Source organism: Podarcis vaucheri, assembly GCF_965113315.1.
Source record: "Podarcis vaucheri genome assembly, chromosome: 9".
NCBI lineage: Eukaryota > Metazoa > Chordata > Lepidosauria > Squamata > Lacertidae > Podarcis > Podarcis vaucheri.
Genome location: NC_138767.1, coordinates 13,738,103 through 13,760,344, shown reverse-complemented (window position 1 = coordinate 13,760,344; position 22,242 = coordinate 13,738,103). Strand labels below are relative to the sequence as shown.

Sequence of the window (22,242 nt, the reverse complement as noted above, 5' to 3'; positions counted from 1 at the left end):
ACATGATCCGGAAGCTGTACGCCGGCTCCCTCGGCCAGTAAAGCGAGATGAGCGCCGCGACCCCAGAGTCGGTCATGACTGGACCTAATGGTCACCTTTACCTTAAGGTGCTACTGGAAGGAATGTTTTTCTTTTGTTTCGACTACAGCAGACCAACACGGCTACCTACCTGTATCTGTAACTTGAGTTCTTTTACATGGTTTAGCATTGGCGCTGGGGAACAGTAGGGCTCTTAACAGCTGTGCGGCAGGCAGAAATTCAACCGATTAAGCCCTTTCTAATATGGAAACAATGTTATGGGGAAAAGTTCTACTGACATTCTATTTCTTTTACTTGTGCTGGGCCCCTGAGTTTTTCTTTTTCTTTTTTGAGGGAAGGGATCCTTCACCCCACTTGCAAAACAGAACGCAAATTCACACATAACACAAATCTTTTCATTTTGAGTGTGTGTGCAATTGCGGCAGAGGTGCCCAATCTACATACATTGCTCTGGGACCAGAAACGATCTGGCTTGCACACCCCTAGCCAGCCTGGAAATTGATGCGCAAAGATCCTACTTAAGATCTGAAACAGTTTCCTTTGCTAGCCTTTTCGGCTCTTGTTGCGAACAGACAGTTTGGCGCAGCTCCGATCCTGCGCTCCCCCTTTCCTCTCAAACCACCCAGTGATGCAGAAGGCGATGCCTTTTTCCTTCCCCCTCCCAGCCGTTTCATGCGCTGCAACCGTTGTCCCTCTTGCCTCCCCCTTGCGGGGCCCTCCCCCCTTTTCACCGTAGTAATAGTGACATTTGCTGGGAAAGGCTGGAAGCAAGCATCACACAGCTCTGGTCCCTTCTCTTGCCGTGGATCTGTCCAATTCCTGCCTTACCTCTCGCAAATTCAGGCCGCTTCAGACCTGGGCGAGTCAGGAGGGGATCCTCCGCACCATCGCACCATCTCCTTAACACAATGGTGGGGCAGGAAGAGCTTGGATAAACAAGACCCTCTCTCTCTTGGAAGGAATGGCCAGGGCTTGGCTCTAAGGAAGCCCCTCTCTTTCTCTGCCGCCGCCGCCGCTGCTGCTACGCCTTCAAAGGAAATTCTACCTGGCACAGTGTCAACAAGATCTCTGGGCGAAAACCCTTCCTCTCTGCTTGTATATGGCAAAGTTTCTCGCGGTGCTTCTGGGCTGCACATTGCCAGGCAAGGGACACTCCCCCATGTTCGAGGTAAGCGCCAGGGGGCTTTGCAGGGTGCAGGTGCAAGCTAAAAAAATCTGATGATATCCTTGTTGCATTTGTGCTTGCTTGCTTCTTTAAAATGCCTCAATGGTCCTTTGGTCAGATCAGGGCTCCTCGGTCATCACCCCCACCCCTCCAAGTGCTAGCCAGCCTGCTTTCTGGGTGGGGTGAAAAGAAGGGTGGTGGTGGTTGTGGAGGAGATGGACCCACCTGTGGTTCTCCAACACAAGAGCAGAACTGACTTCTACTTGACACATCAGTGCGTTAGCTGTCAGTTGACTGGAGTTTAATTGCACCCTCTTGACATCCGCAGCACATGCTGGGGATATCTGTAGCTTTTCCCCAAGCAGGGATATTTCCTGACTGCTTCTCTGGAGGATTGAAATCATCCTTCTGCGGTGGGGGGGGGGGGGCAGGCGGGCGGGTGGAGAAAGGAGCCAGGGCACTTGTTAGTCTAGGAAGAGGTTCTTGCTGTAAAGTCTGCATCCTCTGTTGATTCCCCAAAGGAAATTGCACTTGAACTAGAAAGTGGCTTCCAGTAAACTGTCAAATGCAAGTGTGTGTGTGTGTGTGTGTGTGTGTGTAGAGGGGAACACAAGGTCCAGAATGTGAATGAAGAAGGTGTACTTCAACTGTGGCGGAGCTGGAAAACGACAGAGGGGGGAAAAAGGTTGCAGACTTGTGTGTGCTTTCTAAGTATCAGCGATGCAAGGTGATTCTCGCAAATAAGAAGCTGAGATGACTTTGGCCAACTTTGGCTCAGCTCCTGTGCATTGTATTTAGGAGTTTGAAAGCTGGTTTTTGCATCTTTTGGCGAGGTTCCGTCTTGCTTAGATGGCACGACTTCTAAAGTTGGAATGTGTAGATTGATACGTGTATGCAGGAGCACAGGAAGCTGCGTTGTCCCGGTCTGTCTTGCTCGGTACTGTCTAAACCAGCCTTTCTCAACCTGTGGGTCCCCAGATGCTGTTGAACTACAACTCCCATCACCCCTAGCTAGCAAGGCCAGCACTCAGGGATGATGGGAGTTGTAGTCCAACAACATCTGGGGACCCACTGATTGGTGGTGTCTCTCCAGGATTTTAGTCAAAGCTCTCTCCAAGCCTTACCTGGAGATGCCAGGGAGATGCCAGAACTGATGCTTTGCCACTGAGTTATGGCGCTCCCTCCCAATAATGCTGGATATGGGCAAGGAATCCCTGCGTTTCATAGAATTGTAGACTTAGAAGGGACCACAATGATCATCTAGTCCAACCCCTTGCAGTGCAGGAATCTTTGGCCCAACACGGGGCTCAAACCCGCGATCAAGAGTCTCATCCCTGAGCTATCCCTGCTCCACCTGGTATGGCCTTGGCTCTGTCACTGTCTCTCAGGTTAACCTACCTCACTGGGTTGTGGTGAGGATCAAAATAGGCCACTCCCACTTACGTCTCCCTGCGGAAAGAGGATACACAGATATACAGTAAATCCACCCATAGTATGGAGTTTTGGCCCCATGTTTGGGATCATACCACCTCCAGCCAGTCCAGCACAGGCAACATGCAGCCAACAATGACAGGAAGGCAGCGAGCAATAAGCACGATTTATGGCAAAAGTAAAGATTAAGCCCAGTGTATTTTGTGCTGTCCTCAGCTCTTTGTCAGCAGAAATTTGAATATAAAGTGGAGGCAGGGAGGAATATTATAGCAGCCCAGTGCTAAGGACGTTTTCTTGGAAGACACACTGGGCTGAGTTCCTGGGACAGAAGCCTTAAGCCACTGATTTTCTAGCTCTCTGCACCGGGGAACCTGGGAATCCACTGCAAGGGATTCTGGGTGATGTTTAAGGATGTGCTCTCAGCTCATGCAGGCTTCACTGATGGCTCACCTGGGCTGCTCTAAAATACACCTGTGGTGCAGTTAGGCCTTGGTAGGCTCTCGAGTTAATGGCTTTACAGGAAGCACCCATCTTTTGTTGGCCCTGTATATTTGTACAGTAAGACCCCAGAACCCAAAATATAAGCCCAGAAAGGACCTAATTAACAAGCACTGCCATGTTTATTTTCCTTTCGGAGGAAGGGGTTCTGAAGAGTTGTGGGGCCTTTGTGTTGTTGTTGTTTAGTTGTTTAGTCGTGTCCGACTCTTCATGACCCCATGGACCAGAGCACGCCAGGCACTCCTGTCTTCCACTGCCTCCCAGAGTTTGGTCAAACTCATGCTGGTAGCTTCGAGAACACTATCCAACCATCTCGTCCTCTGTCGTCCCCTTCTCCTTGTGCCCTCTATCTTTCCCAACAGCAGGGTCTTTTCCAGGGAGTCTTCTCTTCTCATGAGGTGGCCAAAGTACTGGAGCCTCAGCTTCACGATCTGTCCTTCTAGTGAGCACTCAGGGCTGATTTCCTTCAGAATGGATAGGTTTGATCTTCTTGCAGTCCATGGGACTCTCAAGAGTCTCCTCCAGCACCATAATTCAAAAGCATCAATTCTTTGGCGATCAGCCTTCTTTATGGTCCAGCTCTCACTTCCATATATCACTGCTGGGAAAACCATAGCTTTAACTATACGGACCTTTGTTGGCAAGGTGATGTCTCTGCCTTTGTAATATTTGCTTATTGAAAAATATGCAAGGAGGAGGGCATAAGAAGAAGCAAATTTACTCCTCCCAGCAGACAGCACAGAGCATATATCAGATGCTCAGATGGGAATTTGCACAGTCCCTCCAAGACTCCACCTATTTAGGTCCCCCCCCCCTTCTACCATGGAGGAAGCAATTTGTACTTTAAAAGACAGACAGAAACATATACCTCTAGACTTCAGACTGATGGGATGGTTAGGTCTGTGGCTGGGATAAATCTACTTGGGGAACTAGTTTTAAAAAACCCAATAAAAACTTTTTTAAAAATTGCAACAGGTGAAGGCTGGGTTTTTTGCAGCTGGCAAGGATATAATTGCCTCCTTTGCAAATCACTTTTATGGGAAGTTTCAGATGCTCAGCTGTGGGAGAAAGCTGGGCATGTGTACCATTATCCAGTTAAAGATGCAAGGGACTTGATGGGAGCATGAAGCAGCTGTGGTGAAGGAATTATACTAGCTCCCGATTAGTTTCTGAGCACAATTCAAAGTGATGGGCTTTTGCTTATAAAGCCCCTTGGTCCAGAAGACCTTTGGAGATGACTTCTCCCATCAGAACCCTTCTCTTCCCTACCACAATGTGATCATCAAATGACGCGCTGCTTTGAACTCAATAGTCTGCGATGGTCAGATCAATGTCTGCAAGGAGCAGGGCCTTATCTGTGATGGCCTCACAAGCCATGGCAGGAGCTACTGAAGAACACTTCAAGCACTGCAAGCTTTTGCTTCTTCATTCGACACATGTGTAGGAGGACATTTTTTAATTATTGTCATTTCACTTCAAGATATATTCCATGCAACATTTTGGCATCCCATGCCATGCACACTTCAGATCCACGAGAGCAATTTGCTGCCGCCAAAAATTCCCATCAAAAGGCACAGCCACAGCCAACCAGCTCTTGGGGTCGTCTAAAATTAGCTGGCTCCTCTGGCAGCGCCTACATCTGACAGCACAAAAGGCTTCAGCATCATCAAGTTGAGTGTCGGGAAGCATTTGGTACTCGGGGAAGAACAGAGGGTGAATTAGCAAGCGCTTCTAATTCCATTTGATACTTTCTTCGTCTGGAATTGCTTTTGTGTGTTGGATTAAAGAGGCCTTTAGCTTCTCTGCATGTGTGTTTGATGCTTCAAATTTATCTTTGGATTCACCAGACCATGTAGAGTCCCCCCCCCCCCGCAGTGCTGCAAATTTATTTTTTAAAAAATATTTTTATTGGTTTCCCCATGTATACATCCTCTAACAATTTTCCATATTTCCCCTCCTCCCCTGGACTTCCCTCATATTCACATTTTGTTTTATTGCCATATTACTCACCCTGTTGTTTCCCAAAATTTCCCCAATACATATAATCTTACTTTTTGTTATATACAATTGTGTTTGTTTATTCAAACCCTGCCAGTGAGTCCAATTCTTTATGTTGTTTCTTTATATATGTTGCAAATGGTTCCCGTTCTCTTTTAAAGTCTTTGTTATCCTTTTCATGTATTTTATCTGTTAATTTTGCCAGTTCTGCATGTTCCATAAGTTTCCCTTGTCATTGTTCTTTCGTTGGTATTTGTTATGTCTTCTAAGCTTGTGCTAATATAATTCTTGCCGCTGTTGTTGCATACATAAATAATTTCCAATTTTCTTTTTTTAAATCTTGATCTAAAATTCATAGGAGGAATGCATCTGGCTTCTTAACAAAAGTCTTTTAAAACATTTTTTCCCCAATTCATTATATATCATTTCCCATTTCCCAATTTCTAACCCTTTTGCATTCCCACCACATATGATAAAATGTACCATCGTTTTCTTTACATTTCCAGCAGGTTTTAGATCCAGTGCTGCAAATTTTGAGATATGTACGGTCTTGTGACTCTGACGTCAGAGAGGAAGACTGAGCTGGTGTGTGTGTGTGTGTGTCCATTTTCAAGCACAATCCAAAGTGCTGGCTTTAAAAGCTTAGGAATCCTGAATCACATACCCAGGAATCCTGAATCACATATCCCTCCCTCCCCATGCATGAAACTGTCAGGCCATTAATTGCCGCCTCAGATACCTCACTTCACCCAACATGTAAAGTAAAGTGGGTGGTAGAAATTCAAGGCACATTTAAAGCACCTCCCAAGAATCTTGAGAACTGTAGTTTGAGGGTGTTGGGAATTATAGCCCTGTGAAAAGTGAACTATAGCTCCCAGGATTTTTTTTTGGGGGATCATCTGTGCTTTAAATTTATGGTGTCTGTATAGCCATCGTGAATAGAGATGGGGCATTTTCAGGCGATCAGCCTTCTTTATGGTCCAGTGAGAGCTGGACCATAAAGAAGGCTGATTGTCGAAGAATTGGTGCTTTTGAATTTTGGTGCTGGAGGAGACTCTTGAGAGTCCCATGGACTGCAAGAAGATCAAACCTCTCCATTCTGAAGGAAATCAGCCCTGAGTGCTCACTGGAAGGACAAAGCTGAGGCTCCAATACTTTGACCACCTCATGAGAAGAGAAGACTCCCTGGAAAAGACCCTGATGTTGGGAAAGATGGAGGGCACAAGGAGAAGGGGACGACAGAGGACGAGATGGTTGGATAGTGTCCTTGAAGCTACCAGCATGAGTTTGACCAAACTGCGGGAGGCAGTGGAAGACAGGAGTCCCTGGCGTGCTCTGGTCCATGGGGTCACGAAGAGTCAGACACGACTAAATGACTAAACAACCCTTTCATGGACGTCTGTCCCCAGAAAAGTTTGCCTAACATCGTCTGTTTTTACTTTTACGAGAGAAAAAAGATGGTGGTTTTCTTTTCATTTGCCTACCAGTGATGGCCAAACTTGGCCCTCTAGCTGTTTTGGGACTACAGCTCCCATCATCCCTAGCTAACAGGACCAGTGGTTAGGGATGATGGGAATTGTAGTCCCAAAACAGCTGGAGGGCCAAGTTTGGCCATCATTGCCCTAGGCCATTTGATGTGTGTTCATTTATGCAGGACTTGTTAAGTGGTTGCCAAATTTGCCTGTTACATCTTATTGTGTTTTTATTTCTTACCCTCTTTTGCAGTGGCGTAGCGTGGGTTCTCAGCACCCGGGGCAAGGCAAGTAATTTGCGCCCCCTAACCCGTGGATTTTAGCACTCGAGTCTCTTCCGCCCCCCCAGATGTTGTGCCAGGTGCGGCAGCCCTCCCTGCACCCCCCACGCTACGCCACTGCTCCCACCACAAGTCTTCAGGACAGCCATCCGAAGGCTGGCGCGGGGAGAAGGTCTCTCCGCCCCACCGCCAGGCTTCGGAGCAGCCTTCCGAAGGCTGGCGGCGGGAGGAGGTCTCTCCCGTCTTGGAGAGGTTCCCGCTTCCTCGAGGGGGGCCGGCCAAACGCGCCCCCCCAAAATGTTGCGCCCGGTGCTGCCGGCACCCCTGGCACCCCCCACGCTACGCCACTGCTCTTTTGTAAGATGCTCTCTGAGTGGTGGCTGAAGAACTGCCAATAAATGTTTTCATAAATAAGGTGACCATTAGGTCCAGTCGTGACCGACTCTGGGGTTGCGGCGCTCATCTCGCTTTATTGGCCGAGGGAGCCGGCATACAGCTTCCGGGTCATGTGGCCAGCATGACTAAGCCACTTCTGGAGAACCAGAGTTGCACACGGAAACGCCATTTACCTTCCCGCTGGAGTGGTACCTATTTATCTACTTGCACTTTGACGTGCTTTCAAACTGCTAGGTTGGCAGGAGCAGGGACTGAGCAACAGGAGCTCACCCCGTTGCGGGGATTCGAACTGCCGACCTTCTGATCGGCAAGTCCTAGGCTCTGTGGTTTAACCCACAGCGCCACCCGCGTACCAATGTTTTAATAAATATATGCAAATAAATAAACTAACCAGGGATGATGCTTCCAGTTTTGGAGAAAGGGGAAACTTTTGGCATGATGTCACCTAGGAGCTCAACTGAAAACTAAAGCTTGAGTAACGGGTGTTTCATAGGATATTAGAATCATATAATTATAGTTGGAGTCAGAGGTCGATTTAGGACTGTGTGACCAGTTCTGCTGCACTGGGCGCCAAGCCTAATGGGAGCCACAGGGCTACACAACTATGACATAGTGAACTGAGCAGAACCGAAGGTGAGAGGCAGGGCGGCGTGCTGAATTTTGGCCTGGCACAGGGTGTTGCTGAAATTTGAAAGACCAAAGACAGCCCTGTTGGAGTCCAGCAACCTCTGGAGAGTCACAGGATTCCCCATGGCTGCTGTAGATGGAGAAAGTCCTTCAGTGGTCACCAGTATACTGGCAGATTCCCCTAATCTCCTACTGGGAAACCCAATAGGCACACAGAGGGCTTATGGGAGCTTAGGAATGGGAGATATATTCTGTTTTTCAGGGAACTGGAACCCCATCTTCATCTGTTGAATTTATGCCTTGAACGCAGCCCGCAAAGAAACAGGAATCCCACTGAGAAGCAGAAAAGCCTAAGCTCCTGCAGAATAATGGACTCTTTGATGAATCACTTTGGGTTTCTAGGTGTCCTATATATAGAGCTTTCAGCAGTGAATAAAGAGAAGGGACTATTGCTGCATTCATGTAATGGTTTAATTTATTGACAGCCACTCAGATTCCTTCCCCGAACCTCAAGCCGAAGGCCTCTGAGGGAAATGGACTAATTAAAACTATGCATAGCTTTACACGCCGCCCAGTTTGCCGTGAATAAAGTTCAATCTCAATAGCAGGGGCTTTAATAAAGGATTCATTAATCTCACTGTAAATATAGGCAGCCAGTGGAAATAGCTGAGCAGCAATAATCCCACTTGCAGGGGAAATCCATTGCAAAACTATCGTGGATTTCCAGGAGGGAGAAGAAGGGCTGCGGAAAGCTTCATGGCATACAAAATAGTCCCTTGGATTGGATGTAGGGGGAGGGATTGTAGCTCAGCCACAGAGGACATGCTTTGAGTGTAGAAGGGGCCAGCAAGAAGTTTCTCCAGGAGAGCCTGACTTTGATACAACTGCGAGTGTGTGCCTGTGTGCTGCTGGTATAAATGGGGAAGCAGCGTGAGGGCTGGGGAGCATTTAACTATTTGCCTCCCTGCTGTTTTCCCCAATCTAAATGGCGCAACTCAAGCTGCTACTTTGATCCGCAGGAGAGAAAATATAGGTCCCAGTGTATCACACCTGTATTTTCTCACCACGGAACCAAAAAGCCGGGATGTGGGGTGAATTTAAATTGGGAAAGTAGAAACAGAGGAAACAGGTTTATACAATGATACCTTGGGTTACAGATGCTTCAGGTTACAGACTCCGCTAACCCAGAAATAGTACCTCGGGTTAAGAACTTTGCTTCAGGATGAGAACAGAAATTGCACGGCGGCAGCGGGAGGCTCCATTAGCTACAGTGGTACCTCAGGTTAAGAACAGTTTCAGGTTAAGAACGGACCTCCAGAACGAATTAAGTTCTTAACCCAAGGTACCACTGTATGTCCCTAGCTCACAATACCTGGAGGATTAAATTTGCAACAACCTCACCTCCACATTTAGGGAAATAAAAATGAGGAATTAAACATGGGTCTCTTGGTGTAAGATGTAGTTTGACCCGAACGCCCCAGGTCCGGTTCCTGGCACCTCCAATAAATAAGGCCATGTGCATACTGGACATTTAAAACACATGGCTTCTCCCAAAGAATCCTGTCACTTACCCTGCGCAGTGCTATTAATTCCCGGCACCCGTTGCGAACCACAACTCCCAGGATTATTTAGGGGTGGGAAGGTGGCTTAAAGGTGTGGCGTGCATGCAGCCTAGGATCTCAGTTAGGTTCCCATTCCTGAGCCTCACATCTTTTGCATCACACCCCAGTTCTCCTGCCTCTTCTCCTCTTTTTGTTTTAAAGAAATGCTTTGCTTAAGGCAAATCATCCAAGTTTTCTTTGAGCCAACAGCTGCATTCACCCAAAGATCTGGATATCATCACATCTAGTTTGATACTGGGTGACCTTGGCAATAGTAGGTTTGCGCTGAAAGAGTGGTTCAAGCTGCCCTGCAGAAGCCCCTGACCAATTTCTCATTTGGCCCAGGCTTTTGCATTGAAATCCTGCGCCTTTTTATTTGCAACTTATTCCTGAGCAAGCCTCCCTTGGTTAACATTGCCTTTGAAAGAAGGCTTGGTGGGGAGAGAGAAAAAAGAGTGAAATGATCATTGTTAGCTGGTGTTCTTAAGATGAAGCATTGCACTGTGAACCCCTGTGGAGACGAAACACTTCTTTCCTCGGGGGGGGGGGGGTTAGATGACAATATTAATAACAAGCCCTAAGGCTAGATAGATCAGCCTCGAAAAGATCCCTGAAGTGACAGGCAGGAACAGAGAGAGCTTGCCTCTATAGCAGAGCATATGGCTTGCATGTCAAAGTGCAGGTTCAGTCTTTTGCATTCTGCATCAAGAAATCCCGGGAACCAAGGCGGATGAGTGGGGATTCCCATGGCGATGTAGCTTCTTTTGACTCCAGTGTCATACTTAGCTTGTGAAGTCCAGATGTTGTTTATTCGAGAGAGAAAGGTGAAGTTTCTTTCATTATACTTCTACCCCACTTCTTCTCAAAGGGGCTTTGAGCAGATTGCGTACTTCTCCAAACTAGCAAATTTCTCAGAGTCATCTTTGCTTAGCGTCACACTACAGTGGTACCTTGTTCTCAAACGGCTTGGTACTCAGACAACTTGGAACCCGAACACTGCAAACCCGGAAGTAAGTGTTCCAGTTTGCGAATGTTTTTCGGAAGCCAAACATGCTCCATTTTGAGTGCCACACTTATGTTTTGAGTGTTACGCTGAGGTCTGTCTGATTTTGCTATTTATTTTGCGTTCTTGTGGTTCTTTTGTTTTTGTGACTGTGTGGAACCCAGTCCCGCTACTGATTGATTGATTGTGTGACTGCAGTACATTGTTTATTGCTTTCATTTTATGGATCAATGGTCTCGTTAGATAGGAAAATTCATGTTAAATTGCTGTTTTAAAAAGTCTGGAACGGATTAATCCATTTTGCATTACTTTCTATGGGAAAGCACGCCTTGGTTTTGGAACGCTTTGGTTTTGGAACAGATTAAGTTTGAGAACCAAGGTACCCCTGTATTCCTTTAGTACAGGGGTGGGGGATGTTGTTGGATTACAACTCCCATCAGCCTTGGCCATGATGGCTGGGGCTAGTGGGAGTCCAGCAACATCGGGAGGGCCAAAGTTCCCCAGCCCCACTCTAGTATCATTAATAAGTGGAATCTGCAACAGAACCTCATCACTGGAAGTGCTTGTGTGCAGGGAGCAGCCATGCCCTCATAACTTCTTCCAGGACCTGCTCTGAGTTTGCATCCAGGCACGGGATGGGGAATGTGTGGCCCTCTATATGCTGTTGAACTCTCATCAGCCCCATCCAGCATGGTCAGTGATGGCCTTCAACTCCTAGGGGCTGAGGGGTCTTTGCCCCCTCCCCAATAAAATATTTGAGAGGGTGCCCCCAAAAGAGTTGCCATTCAAATGACATGCATGTACCATGCCATGTGGTTGATTATGTGGGGTGGGGCTTACCTTCCCCCTCCAAATTTTGTTTGAGTTGGTGCCCCTGTTGGTCTCTGTAGTCCAGCAACAGGTTCCTCATCCCTGATCTAGGCTTTCCTACTTGGAGAGGGTGTCTCTCCTACATTTGAAAACAGCAGAAGCAAGACAGAGATGAGGATGGAACTAATAATAATAATAATAATAATAATAATAATAATAATAATAATTTATTATTTATACCCCGCCCATCTGGTTAGGCTTCCCCAGCCACTCTGGGCAGCTTCCAAAAAAATATAAAAATACTGTAATACATCAAAAATTAAAAGCTTCCCTAAATAGGGCTGCCTTCAGATGTCTTCTAAAAGTCTGGTAGTTGTTGTTCTCTTTGACATCTGTTGGGAGGGTGTTCCACAGGGAGGGTGCCACTACCGAGAAGGCCCTCTGCCTGGTTCCCTGTAACTTAAACAGCAGGTCATCACAAAGATGCAAAAGCTCAGTTTAAGGCTCTAATTCGATGTACACTTTCCAGAGAGTAAGCTGGCATTTACTTCTGAGTAAAGATGCATATGCTGCAAGTCCCTCTCTCACATTTCGACTGGATGCAAGCATCTAATGTGGGCATCCCCAACCTTCGACCCTCCAGATGTTATGGACTACAATTCCCATCATCCCTGACCACTGGTCCTGTTAGCTAGGGATCATGGGAGTTGTAGCCCAAAACATTTGGAGGGCTGCAGGTTGGGGATGCCTGCTCTAATGTGCATGCATACTCAAACCACATTCCCTCCACCCCTTGAAAGCCGAAGAAAATGTGTATTTGGGGTTTGTTGTTTCCACATCTTAGCATGTGTGGATTCCGCTCCTTGAAAAGGGGAGGGGAAATATGGTTCAGGCCCAGAAAGATAATCTGCTGAATCTAATTTCTGTGTTGCTGGAGAATTCTCTATCTTCATTAACATCCTCTTCTTGACATTTGTGCTGAGCTAGCTTTCAACATCCAGAAGAAAAAACAAACTACAAGTCCACCACTCACCAACTCACTCTGCCCCTCTGCCCGTTAGATTTTTTATGATGTCAGTTTTTCACTTGAATCAGCTATAAGGGACTTGCAGAACATAATCTCTTAATCTTAATTGTTTAATCATTTATAGGTTGCTTTTTTGAATAACTGTTTTGACTTACAGCAAGTTCCAAGCATAAACAGCCCTACTAGAATATCGGTAGCAGTCCCCCCTCGCTCCCTTCTTCAGACTATATTCTTTCATAGGGGTGCCCCAGAGGAAGAATAGATTTGCCTTTTCTTAGGATACAACATTCAACAGGAAGCAATGGACACATGAACCGGTAAATAAAAAGTCTCATTTATCTTGCCTTTGCTTTTACGGTAGCACAGGTTGCTGTCTGTGGTACTGCAATTGTTTGATTTGGGATCAGTATTCAGTCCGGTGATGTTTGTAAGTTTCAGGGCAGGCAGAGTGAAAATGACTGCTGATATTTGGTTTTACCTTCAGAGGGTGGGTGAGTTTGAGTTGTTACCCATTAGAACAAAATCAAAACAGCTATACGTCCGCTGCACTGTTTCCTTAACCAAGGCAGTACTTATCAATTTACATCCTTAGTTCAGCTTCTTGGTCTCTTCCTTGCCCTCTCCTGGTTACTTCCTGTGCACTCTAGCATTTTCCAGTGTTTTGGATCTCTTAAAGTGCCCCATCTCTTTTTATTTCTTGCAATTCTTCACCTCCACCTTTTCAAGCTTCTGACCCCACAACCTTTTGGCTTATCCAGTTTTTTATATTGATGTATGTACAGTGGTACCTCGGGTTACATACGCTTCAGGTTACAGACTCCACTAACCCAGAAATAGTGCTTCAGGTTAAGAACTTTGCTTCAGGATGAGAACAGAAATCGTGCTCTGGAGGCGCGGCGGCAGCAGGAAACCCCATTAGCTAAAGTGGTGCTTCAGGTTAAGAACAGTTTCAGGTTAAGTACGGACCTCCGGAACGAATGAAGTACTTAACCTGAGGTACCACTGTACAATATTTTGATTTCTTCTCCACTTTCAGGGAATCAGGAGGAGAGCCTTTGATAAGTTTCTGTTTCCCCTTAATTGCAACCCCCCACAACACCTATGAAAAAACTTGAGCAAAACCTCTGCACCTAAACTTTTGACCCTCCTGTGACCATCATCCTGAACAAAACATCTCCATCCATGTACTTTTAACCTTCCTGTGAATTTTTGGCCCTCTTGTGCACAATAGCCTTCAAACCAAAACCACAAGTTCTGTTCCTTTGCCACATGAAATATCATAAATTGTGTGTGTGTGTGTGTGTGTGTGTTCAGGGAGACACAGCAAAGAGGTATAAAATTACGAAGAAGGTGAAAAAAAATGAATGAGTTCATCCAGTTAAATCCAATGGCAGTAGATTCAGGAGAAACAAATGGAAGTAGTTTCCCTCTAATACAGATGTAACATAAGGAGTTCCTGGACACAAAATCTGATACTGGCCACTTGGTTAGATGACTTTAACATTATCTTTAAAAGTAGCAAATGATCTGTCACAGGCTATTGACCATAATAGTGCAAAATGGATACTCTGTAGTCAAAGGTAGTTTATCTCTGAATATCCAGTGCTAGGGAGTTACTGGCTATCTACACTGTGACATTTCTGGGACATTCAGGCAGTATATACACCATACATTTAAACAGCACCATCCCAAATTCTGGGAACTGAAGTTTTTCCCTCTCAGAGCTACAGTTCCCAGAATGCTTGACAAATTGCCATTCCCTGGATTCTTTGGGTCAAGGAGGGGGAAATTGTTTTAAATCTCTCCCCAGACCACTTGAAAACTGCTGAAGGTGGACCACTTAATGTCTTTTCAGCCTATTGTAGCAATTGTAGTTTGTGCTGCTAGATGCTGCATGATTTTCAATTGTATTTTTATTGCTTCTTTTATTTCTCATATACTGTATTCATTGTATCATGGTATGAATTCCATGGAGGTCAAATTGCAATACAATAAAACGCAGTACATAAGAAATGAAAGAAGCCATAAAAATACAATTAATAATCAATATCAATATTGGATGCAATGGATGTGTTGTCTCCCATCTTCAGGTGCAAGTTCACAGAACACCTGACTGAATCTTGCAGACCACTTGTGGTCCATGGACCACAGCTTGGAAACCCCTGCATTAAATGTTTGTGGTGTATGCGCCTTGGTTAGAGGTAAAGGTAAAGGGACCCCTGACAATTAAGTCCAGTTGCGAACGACTCTGGGGTTGCAGCGCTCATCTCGCTTTACAGGCCAAGGGAGCCGGTGTTTGTCCGCCTCCGCAGACAGTTTTTCCGGGTCATGTGGCCAGCATGACTAAGCTGCTTCTAGCGAAACCAAAGCAGCACATGGAAATGCCGTTTACCTTCCCGCCGGAGTGGTACCTATTTATCTACTTGCACTGTGTGCTTTTAAACTGCTAGGTTGGCAGGACCTGGGACCGAACAACAGGCGCTCACCCTGTTGTGGGGATTCGAACTGCTGACCTTTCGATCAGCAAGCCCAAGTGGCACAGTGGTTTAACCCACAGCGCCACCCATATCCCATTGGTTGAAAGTAAAGGAAAGTAATTCTCATGTCCTTAAATGGTGAATTGGGACTTGTAGATTTTGCCCATGGTCGTACTTACAGAGCCACTCACTCATGCATCTTTTCCCCAATTGCTATTAAAATGATGATCCTGTTCTCAGTATGACACAACTGAGCAGAGTCTAGACACAACTGCAGCAAGTTCTTGCTTATTTGTGTAGGAATTTGTTTGAGGGTGGAGTTCCTTTAGGGGCTGGAAATTTTTTTAATGAGCTCTCTAATTAGGCTTTTGATGGCATCCCTTAATTGATGTTTGCTCAGTTTGTGAGCTCTTTGGCTATTTAATTAATGCCTGTTTATTCCAGCAATGTTTGATAAGTACAGGCGCACAAATGTTATGAATAAAACACGGAGTCTCATGAGCTTTGGGCTTCCTAATTTTGCCAAACCCCTCCCCTTGAAATGAAATCTGGTGGAAGCAATGTAGCTCAGAGAGTGTGAGTGGTGAGCCGGGTAGTCATGATCTTGAAGGATGGGCTTAGCAAGTGGCTACCCCTCAGCCACTGATCCCCAAAAGGGGGGGGTAACACTGGCCTTCTTTAGACATTGCTATTGTGAGAATACTTTGGTGACACCTGTGAAGAATGCTCAGGCCTGTTCTCCGTATAAATGCTACCATCGCTCTGAAATTTAAGAAGCAGAATGAAGCCAGGCAGGTCATAAGCAGAGAGGAGGGACGTTGTAGGGAGATTCTTAAGATTTCTTATGCAAGCCAGCAGAGGATCATGCTGAAAGGGGTTAAAGCCCTTAATGAAGAGCTGAGGAGCATCTTTTCCAGTCCAGACGTTGTGAACAACTTTCCAAGATCCACATGCCAGTTGTGGCTGTGTATAGAGGCAAAACCTGCTCTCCTACTCTGAGACCCCACAGCTAATTCTCCCCTGGCCTCCTCGCTGGCCCAAGTAGAACCAATTCAGCCAGCTAGCCCTAGGGATTATCTAATTGATTTTTGAATTTTATTGTTATTCATGTTTTTATACTGTATTTTATGCTGCTTTTATAATTAAGTGTTTTAAAGTGTTTTAAATTTGTCGTTAGCTGCCCTGAGCCCAGTTTTTGAACCGGGAAAGGCGGGTATAAATAATTTTTTAAAATTTATTATTATTATTATTATTATTATTATTATTATTATTATTATTATTATTAAAAGGGGTGGAACAGTGTGACTCCTACCTCTGTACAGCAGGCTACGTTCCAAGGCACATGAAGTCAGAAATTTCTATAAACATACGTGGGTGGCGCTGTGGTCTAAAAACCACAGAGCCTAGGGCTTGCCGATCAGAAGGTCAGCAGTTCAAATCCCCGCGACGGGGTGAGCTCCCGTTGCTCGGTCCCTGTTCCTGCCAACCTAGCAGTTCGAAAGCATGTTAAATTCAAGTAGATAAATAGGTACCACTCCAGCGGGAAGGTAAATGGCGTTTCCGTGTGCTGCTCTGGTTTGCCAGAAGCAGCTTAGTCATGCTGGCCACATGACCCAGAAGCTGTTGAGCGCTGCAACCCCAGAGTCGTCTGCAACTGGACTTTTTATCCCACATAAACACATCTCTTCACCCATCCATCCCAGCTAGGCAATATCATTAAAGGGTTCAGGGCTCCGCAATATGTTTAGTTCAGGTACGTCCAGCCATTGCAGCTGGACAAGCTTTTGGGTGTCCCGCAATGTATTGAGATGTTCTACATGGTGTTTGCAAGTTCTTCAGCTCACTTTCCACAACCCCCCTCACTTTTGTGCTAACAGCATGCCAGACTCTGAGACAAGACTGGATGTCAAGTTGATTCAGTGACAGCAGGGGGGGGGGAAGTGGGGGAAAGAAAATATCTCATATAAATCTGCTCCTGATAAATTTTGATAACATAACCTGGAGGTTCTTGGAAAGGAGATAGAGACATAATTGGCGCAACGGCTGCTGGCAGACTTTTTTTTTTTGCTTTTCACCCATGGTTGGAAATGAAATACTGCCACAATCTTCGATAAATGAGATGGGAGGGAAGCACATTGCAGGTCAAGGGAAAAGGGCAGGAGGAATTGGTCAGGACATCCGTGCAGGAAATAAATTGCATCCAGTCTTTGAAATGCTGCCCGTTATTGAACCTGAATTGTTTTTAAGTCTCTCTTTCCTATATGACTGGACAAGTTGATAGCTCAGTATATTAAAGGACAAGGGACTGACAAAGGACTGAAATGTTAATAAACGGCTCCGCAATCAGCACTAGAAGAGAAATCTTGATAGAACTCAAAAGTTGGTTGCGTTTTGATGGCTCAGTGTGAGGCTGCCATGTATTATTTAAAAATGGAATCAAGGTCGACAAAAAAACCCCGATTCTCTGTGCCAGTTTTAATAAGACGCAACACTGCATTTCAGCCTGCTTTTTTACTCTTACTCTTTTCAAAGCTGGCGTCATTAGATAGGTTTTTATAAAATAAATGCTTCTCGAAAGTTTTTAAGGGCTCATCCACATGTCTACTTGTCCTGGTGCTCCCCCCCCCCGGGCTAGGAAAAAACCGCTCTTTACTGCTGAATCGGAGCAAATGTCAATCAGGTTTTTCTGTGGATTTCTCTGATTCAGCAGTAAAGAGAAGGTTTTCCCAGGAAAAATGGTGGTGCAAAGGCAAAATCACTTGCATCCATGCCTGGAAAGCACAGGACAAATGGAAAACCTCTTGGACCATTGCTTCCCAGGTGTTGTTAAGTATAAGTTTAATTCATACTGAAATTGGGAATGTCTGTGTATTGCATACCCTCCAACATTCTCTGATGAAAATAGGTTGTTGTTGTTGTTCAGTTGTTCAGTCATATCCGACTCTTCGTGACCCCATGGACCAGAGCATGCCAGGCACTCCTGTCGTCCACTGCCTCCCGCAGTTTGGTCAAACTCATGCTGGTAGCTTCAAGAACACTGTCCAACCATCTTGTCCTCTGTCGTCCCCTTCTCCTTGTGCCCTCAATCTTTCCCAACATCAGGGTCTTTTCCAGGGAGTCTTCTCTTCTCATGAGGTGGCCAAAGTATTGGAGCTTCAGGTTCAGGATCTGTCCTTCCAGTGAGCACTCAGGGCTGATTTCCTTCAGAATTGATAGGTTTGATCTTCTTGCAGTCCATGGGACTCTCAAGAGTCTCCTCCAGCACCATAATTCAAAAGCATCAATTCTTGGGCGATCAGCCTTCTTTATGGTCCAGCTCTCACTTCCATACATCACTACTGGGAAAACCATAGCTTTAACTAAATGGACCTTTGTTGGCAAGGTGATGTCTCTGCTTTTTAGGATGCTGTCTAGGCTTGTCATTGCTACTCCATGGATGAAAATAGATGTTGTTGTTTAGTCGTTTAGTCGTGTCCAACTCTACATCCCATTAAACAACAACATTGCTACTCCATGGATGAAAATAGGTACATCCCATTAAACAACAAGGGTAATAATTTTACTATATATACCTTGCCCATTTGACTGGGTTGCCCCAGCCACTCTGGGTGGCTTACATCATATATAAAAACATAATAAATTGGGGGTTGGATAACTCAATACTGGATAACTCAATACCTTCCAGCATTTCTCCAATGAAAATAGGGACGTCCTAAGGAAAAGTGGGACATATCAGAGGATTATCCCATTTTAGCCTTATATTTGCACCCCATCGTGAGCAGCTTGGGTGAAGGGCATTGTGGGAAATGAAGGCATGCTTACAGGAGTCGAGTAAGGGGCTTTTAAATTGCACAGGGTGATTTTTATCTTGGTGTTTTGTAACCATAAACGATTCAGATGCATCAATCTGCCGGGCTTTTCAAACACTAGAATTTGTGCGTCTGAATGTTTTATTGAAATGAAGTGTCACGCTGCTGGTGGAATAGATTTGGCTGCCCAAGCCATTGTGGCAGGTTGTGCGGTTGCCTCTCTGAGAAGCGCTATGCAGATTCCTCTGCAATCTTCACAGCACTTCTCCCTGGGCACCTGGCATTCAGAGGCTTAGCAAGATGTTTTATTAAAAAAGAGAGAGATGCAGAATTAATAAGCTTCTGGCCACAGGAAACCTGGAGTCAAACAATCCATTCTTCCTGACTCCCCTTGGGAAGCTGGCAGCCTGATCTTAACTGGGGGCACAATTCCATCAAAGTTAAGCACTGTTAAACCTTATTAAGTTCAAGGCGAGGAACTGAAGAACTGTGCATCTATTCCATGAAATCAGTTGCCTTCAAAACGCTTCACTGTGCCCTCTGTTTTTTCAGAACTGCCATAGAAATATTCAGGGCTTTTCCCCCCAGCCAAAACTCAGTTCAGGTAGACACTATGGCAAAATGTAAGTGTGGATAATCTCTCAGACCAGTGGTCCATCTACCTGAGAATTATTTACACTGACTTATCTCCTGTATCAGCCTCTACAGCCACGTCAGGTGCTGTAACTCATGAACAGTTTGACTTCACCCCTGAAGGTGTACTTTTCCATGGTCTCCAGAGACAGACAGATGCCACCATCATCAAAAATCCAAACTGACTGCAAGCAGGGCTCCCCCCCCCCCAGCCTGAACTCACTGGAACTGAGTTCTGGCACCTCTCAGGTGGGCGCCATTGCCATTCTAAAAGAATGGGGGAGGTGCTCAATGGCGAGTTTTGGCACCTCTTTTTCTGGAAAAGTAGCACCAACTCCAAGTGACTCTCCAGGATTTCAGGCCAACATGGAGATGCCAGGGGGTTTTCTGCATGCCAAGTAGATGGTTTACTACAGAGCTATGGGCTTTCCTCCACTGCCATAAGGAAGCTGGGGCCGTTGTCCCTGCAAACATGCTTAGAATTGCCTACCGAAGTAGGCTCCAGAACTCTCCTGTAGACAAGGACGCCAGGAATTCTATCCTAAGAACTACAGATTCAGCAACTGGAATATCTAAAGCAGGGGTCAGCAACCTTTTTCAGCCATGGACCGGTCCACCGCCCCTCAGACCTTGTGGGGGGGCGGCGGACTATATTTTGAAAAATAAATAAATGAATGAATTCCTATGCCCCACAAATAAGCCAGAGATGCATTTTAAAATAAAAGGACACATTCTACTCATGTAAAAACACCAGGCAGGCCCCACAAATAACCCAGAGATGCATTTTAAATAAAAGGACACATTCTACTCATGTAAAAACACGCTGATTCCCGGACCATCCGCGGGCTGGACTGAGAAGGCGATTGGGCCGCATCCGGCCCCTGGGCCTTTGGTTGCCTGTCCCTGATTGAAAACATCCTCCTTTCTCTCCTCATCAAGTCAATTTCCCTCTTCTTTGTGGGAGCCAGCAATTTCTTCACAGCATCACAACCTATCCCAGAGCCCTAGGTGCGATGTGCCAATTTTCCTTTTCTGGAAGGAATGATCTGACTTCTTCCCCTTCTGCCTACCACCATCTGCACCGGTTCTCCCGCTCTGTTGCATTAACCTAAAAAACTTCATGGCTCTCTTGGCATCAAACCCTCTCTGCATATATTAGAGGCATTTCAATATTTTTGTTGCTGCTCCGTCTTGACAGCCTGTGTTATCCTGACCTTACAGTGAACTTCCCAGTAGCTCTAATCCTCTGCTTTGATTCTTAATGTTTAATACATTTTTAAAAACATGCACACACATTAGCCTGCTTTATCCAGAAGGAGAGTGGAAGTCCCTGGCTTTTGATTTGTAATGTGCATTGAAGTGTCAGACAGAGCAATTTGGTTCCCTGTGGTGAGCTGGAGCAACAACCCAGATACGACTCTTGGACAGCTTGCTCTTCCTGAAATGTGAAGAGTTGAAGAAATCCACTCAGCCTTCCTTTCTGCTCTCTTTTGGCAGTGTCTTGTCATGGACTGGCTGGAGGTACCAACTGGGGAACCCCAAAGGTAAACCCCAAGGGAAGAAGGCTCAGAGGCAGGGGATTGGTGGTGGGATGATGATGGAGAACAGGGAGCAAACTGGGATGAGGAGGGAGAACAGGGAGCAAACTGGGATGAGGAGGCATTGGAAGCTGAAGAGGAAACAGGGTCTAGTGAGCAGGAAGAGTTTGTGGCAGAGAGCAGACCAGAACCAGAACCAGAAGCGGAGGCTGAAGAGGAGGGGGAGCCAAGAGGCAGAGATGAGACAGGTTGGTGAGGAAGCTAGGATGTCTCCTCCTCCTGCAATACGCAGCTCCCCTCCCCTCTGGTCTCCCAGAACCCGAAGAGGTGTGAAAAGAGTGGAGCAAAGGCAGGCAAGATGAAGGATTGCTTGGGAAGGAACCTGGGGAGGAGGCGACTTAGAGGGTTGTGGGAAGGCCTTCAGTCCTTGCAACTGCCTCATTGGGGCAAGATCTACTGGGAAGTGTTGCTGTGCTCACTAGGCCTGGCCTCCTGAGCCATTTTGTTTTTTGAAAAAATAGAGTCAGTGCTTTTTTCCTTTTAAAAAATGTTTAGGGGTACTCTCATTTTGACTCAAGAAAATCACCATTTTGTAGTTCAAATCGGGAAAAATAAACACTGCCCCTCAATGAGGCCAAACTTTCATCAGTAAAACACTACACATCCACATTCCACACTCCTTCACACATTAAACACTCGCTTCTGTCTGAGACTCAGGAAATACCAGGAAAGGAAAGGAAGCCGCCATCGGAGGTGGTAATAACGAAACTGACCAATCACCGTGCTAGATTCCAGCTCCTACTTCACACATTAAACGCCCGCTTCCGCCTGAGACTCAGGAAACACCGGGAAAGGAAAGGAAGCCGCCATCGGGGGTAGCAACGGAACTGACGATTCACCGTGCTAGGGAAGAAACTAATTTTTTAAAACATTTTTAGTTTCTTCTCCTGTTAGATTCACAAAATGTTTAGGGGTATGCGTACCCCTGCCACCCCCACAAAGCACTGAATAGAGTTAACTTCTCTGGCACTGTGTGAGTTATTGCTGACCGGTTCCTGACACCTGCCCTAACACTTCTTCACTTTGTCCTACACCTACATCATTGTAGCTCTGTGGTACAGCACCTGTTTTTGCATGCAGAAGGTCTCAGGTTCAATCCCAGGTATCTCCAGGTAGGGCTGGGAAACGAATCCCATCTGAAATCCTAGAAAGCCGCTGGCAGTCAGTGTAAACAATACTGAGCTAGATGGTGCAGTAGTTTGTCTCAGTAAAAGGCAGCTCTCTATCATACATTATCCAAGATACCCCATGCTCTAAGGCAGCAAACTTTAAGTAGTAGATTGGGGGGCTGCCCACCCTTTTGGGCCAGTTGACACAGCTATAATTTTGAGAAAGTGTTGTGGGTGCCAGTCATGAAGTGGCTACCATGGAGGTGTA

At 45.9% G+C, this 22,242-nt stretch overlaps 1 protein-coding gene across 1 annotated transcript in view; it reads left to right on the top strand.

Moving 5' to 3' along the window:
- The first annotated feature begins 1,123 nt into the window (after positions 1-1,123).
- Positions 1,124-22,242, top strand: part of RASGEF1B (RasGEF domain family member 1B) — a 255,872-nt gene continuing 234,753 nt past the window's right edge. Inside the window, exon 1 of the mRNA XM_082236503.1 lies at positions 1,124-1,207. Within this exon, the coding sequence (XP_082092629.1) occupies positions 1,139-1,207 (69 nt within the window). The 5' untranslated portion in view covers positions 1,124-1,138. The remainder of the gene's footprint in view (positions 1,208-22,242) is intronic.